The 3,559-nt window shown below is 62.4% G+C and overlaps 1 protein-coding gene across 2 annotated transcripts in view; it reads right to left on the bottom strand.

Annotated features, from left to right (window-relative positions):
• Positions 1-632: 632 nt before the first annotated feature.
• The window catches only part of PPP4C (protein phosphatase 4 catalytic subunit), a 12,198-nt gene continuing 9,271 nt past the window's right edge, over positions 633-3,559 (bottom strand). For both annotated transcript variants that reach the window (XM_067314896.1, XM_067314897.1), the window contains exon 9: positions 633-1,362. In XM_067314896.1, coding sequence (XP_067170997.1) covers positions 1,233-1,362 — 130 coding nt within the window. In that variant the 3' untranslated portion in view covers positions 633-1,232. The remainder of the gene's footprint in view (positions 1,363-3,559) is intronic.

Genomic DNA, 3,559 nt, shown 5'->3' with positions numbered 1-3,559 from the left:
AGAAAAAAAATATATATAACCCCAAAACCCCCCGGTTTCACCCCAAAACGCGCGCCCGGGGGGGGGGGAAGAGGGAAAGGGGGGCTCACGCGTGTCCCCCGGGGTCACGGGAGGGGACACGCGTGTCCACGGGGTCACGGGTGACGCCGGGGACCAGGGGACACGAGACACGGGAGGGGACACGCGTGACCCCGGGGGCAACACAGAACAGGACACGCGTGTCCCCGGGGGCTACATGGGATGGGACACGCGTGTCCCCGGGGACTACATGGGACATGTGTCCCCTGGGCAGACCCGGGAGGGGTCACACGTGTCCCCAGAATGACACGGGACAGGACATGCGTGTCCCTGGGGTGACATGGGACAGGACACACGTGTCCCCGGGGTGACACGGGACAGGACACGCATGTCCCCAGGCAATATGAGGGGATCACGCGTGTCCCTGGGGGCGACATGGGACACACGTGTCCCCTGGGCAGACCTGGGAGGGGTCACACGTGTCCCTGGGGGCAACACAGGATGGGACACGTGTGACCACAAGTAACACGGGATGAGACACGCGTGTCCCTGGGGCAACACAGGACAGGACACGCGTGTCCCTGGGGCAACATGGGACAGGGACACGCGTGTCCCTGGGGCAACATGGGACAGGACACATGTGTCCCTGGGGCAACATGGGACAGGACACACGTGTCCCCGGGGACTACACAGGACACGTGTCCCCTGGGCAGACCCAGGAGGGGTCACGCGTGTCCCCAGGATGACATGGGATGGGCCACGCATGTCCCTGGGACGACACAGGATGGGACACACGTGTCCCTGGGGTGACACGTGAGGGGACACACATGTCCCCGGGGTGACACGGGATGGGACACGCGTGTCCCCAGGGCCTACACGGGACACGTGTCCCCTAGGCAAACCCGGGAGGGGTCACGCATGTCCCCAGGATGACACGGGATGGGCCACATGTGTCCCCAGGGCGACATGGGACAGGACACGGGTGTCCCTTGGGCAACACGGGATGGGACACACGTGTCCCCGGGGTGACACGGGATGGGACACGCGTGTCCCCAGGGCCTACACGGGACACGTGTCCCCTAGGCAAACCCGGGAGGGGTCACGCATGTCCCCAGGATGACACGGGAGGGCACATGCGTGTCCCCGGGGCGACACGGGACAGGACCCGCGTGTCCCCGGGGCGACACGGGAGGGGCCACGCGTGTCCCCGGGGCTCACAGGAAGTAGTCGGCCACGGGCTTCTTGGAGGGGATGCCGCGGGTCTCCTGCGGCGCCGCCTCGAAGATGATGAACTCCTTCTGCAGGTGCTCGTCCAGCTCCAAGATGGCCGCCACGTTGCCGCACCTGCGGGGGGGGGGACAACGGGGGACACGGCGGGGTGACGGGGACCGCGACACCGCGCAGGGGGCTTGAGAGCGTCACCCGATCGAGCGGTTCTGGTCACGTCACTCGATTCCCAGCCTTGGTCGTGTCGCCCGATTCCTGGTCATGTCACCCGACTGAGCAGCCCCGGTCATGTCACCCGAACATGGTCGTGTCACCCAACTGAGCGGCCCTGGTCATGTCACCCGATCCCTGGCCTTGGTCATGTCACCTGATCCTGGTTATGTCACCCGATTGAGCGGCCCTGGTCATGTCACCCGAACCTGGTCGTGTCACCTGATCGAGCAGCCCTGGTCACGTCACCTGAACCTGGTTATGTCACCTGACTGAGCGGCCCTGGTCATGTCACCCGAACCTGGTCGTGTCACCTGATCGAGCAGCCCTGGTCATGTCACCCGAACCTGGTCGTGTCACCTGACTGAGCGGCCCTGGTCATGTCACCCGAACCTGGTTGTGTCACCCGACTGAGCGGTTCTGGTCATGTCACCCGATCCCTGGCCTTGGTCATGTCACCTGATCCTGGTCACATTGCCTGACTGAGTGGCTTTGGTCATGTCACCCGATCCTGGTTATGTCACCCGACTGAGTGGCCCTGGTCATGTCACCTGATTCCTGGCCCTGGTCGTGTCACCCAATTGAGCAGCCCTGGTTATGTCACCCGATTCCTGGCCTTGGTCATGCCACCCAATCCCTGGCCCTGGTTGTGTCACCCGAACCTGGTCGTGTCACCCGATTCCTGGCCCTGGTCATGTCACCCGAACCTGGTCGTGTCACCCGATTGAGCAGCCCTGGTTATGTCACCTGATTCCTGGCCCTGGTCGTGTCACCCAATTCCGGTCATGTCACCCAACTGAGCAGCCCTGGTCATGTCACCCGATCCCTGGCCCTGGTTGTGTCACCCGAACCTGGTCGTGTCACCCAACTGAGCAGCCCTGGTCATGTCACCTGATTCCTGGCCCTGGTCATGTCACCCGATTGAGCAGCCCTGGTTATGTCACCCGATTCCTGGCCCTGGTCATGTCACCCAAACCTGGTCGTGTCACCCGACTGAGCAGCCCTGGTCATGTCATCCGATCCCTGGCCCTGGTTGTGTCACCCGAACCTGGTCATGTCACCCGATTGAGTGGCCCTGGTCACGTCACTCGATCCCTGGCCTAGTCATGTTGCCCGATTCCTGGTTATGTCACCCAACTGAGCGGCCCTGGTCATGTCACCCAATTCCTGGCCTTGGTCATGTCACCCAAACCTGGTCATGTCACCTAACTGACCAGCCCTGGTCACGTCACTTGATCCCTGGCCTTGGTCATGTCGCCTGATTCCTGGTTATGTCACCCGACTGAGCGGCCCTGGTCATGTCACCTGATTCCTGGCCCTGGTCATGTCACCCGATTGAGTGGCCCTGGTCATGTCACCCGATCCCTGGCCTTGGTCATGTCACCTGATCCTGGTTATGTCACCCAACTGAGCGGCCCTGGTCACGTCACTCGATTCCTGGCCTTGGTCGTGTCGCCCGATTCCTGGTTGCGTCACCCGATTGAGCGGCCCTGGTCATGTCACCCGAACCTGGTCGTGTCACCCGATCGAGCGGCCCTGGTCACGTCACTCGATTCCTGGCCTTGGTCATGTCGCCCAATTCCTGGTTGCGTCACCCGATTGAGTGACCCTGGTCGTGTCACCCGAACCTGGTCGTGTCACCCGATCGAGCAGCCCTGGTCACGTCACCTGAACCTGGTTATGTCACCTGACTGAGCGGCCCTGGTCATGTCACCCAATTCCTGGCCCTGGTCGTGTCACCCAACCCTGGTCATGTCACCCGATCCCTGGCCTTGGTCGTGTCACCCGATCCTGGTCACGTCACCCACTTGAGTGGCCCTGGTCATGTCACTCGATCCCTGGCCTTGGTCATGTTGCCCGATTCCTGATCATGTCACCCGATTCCTGGCCCTGGTCACGTCACTCGATTCCTGGTCTTGGTCACGTCACCCGATCCTGGTCACGTCACCCAACTGAGCGGCCCTGGTCATGTCACCCCATTAAGTGGCTTTAGTCATGTCACCCGATTCCTGGCCTTGGTCATGCCACCCGATCCTGGTCATGTCACCTGATTGAGCGGTCCTGGTCATGTCACCTGAACCTGGTCATGTCACCCGATTGAATA

The sequence above is a fragment of the Apteryx mantelli genome, chromosome 38 (genome assembly GCF_036417845.1).
Source record: "Apteryx mantelli isolate bAptMan1 chromosome 38, bAptMan1.hap1, whole genome shotgun sequence".
Classification (NCBI taxonomy): domain Eukaryota; kingdom Metazoa; phylum Chordata; class Aves; order Apterygiformes; family Apterygidae; genus Apteryx; species Apteryx mantelli.
The sequence above is the reverse complement of the archived record's forward strand: the minus strand, read 5'-3'. Positions and strand labels throughout refer to the sequence as shown.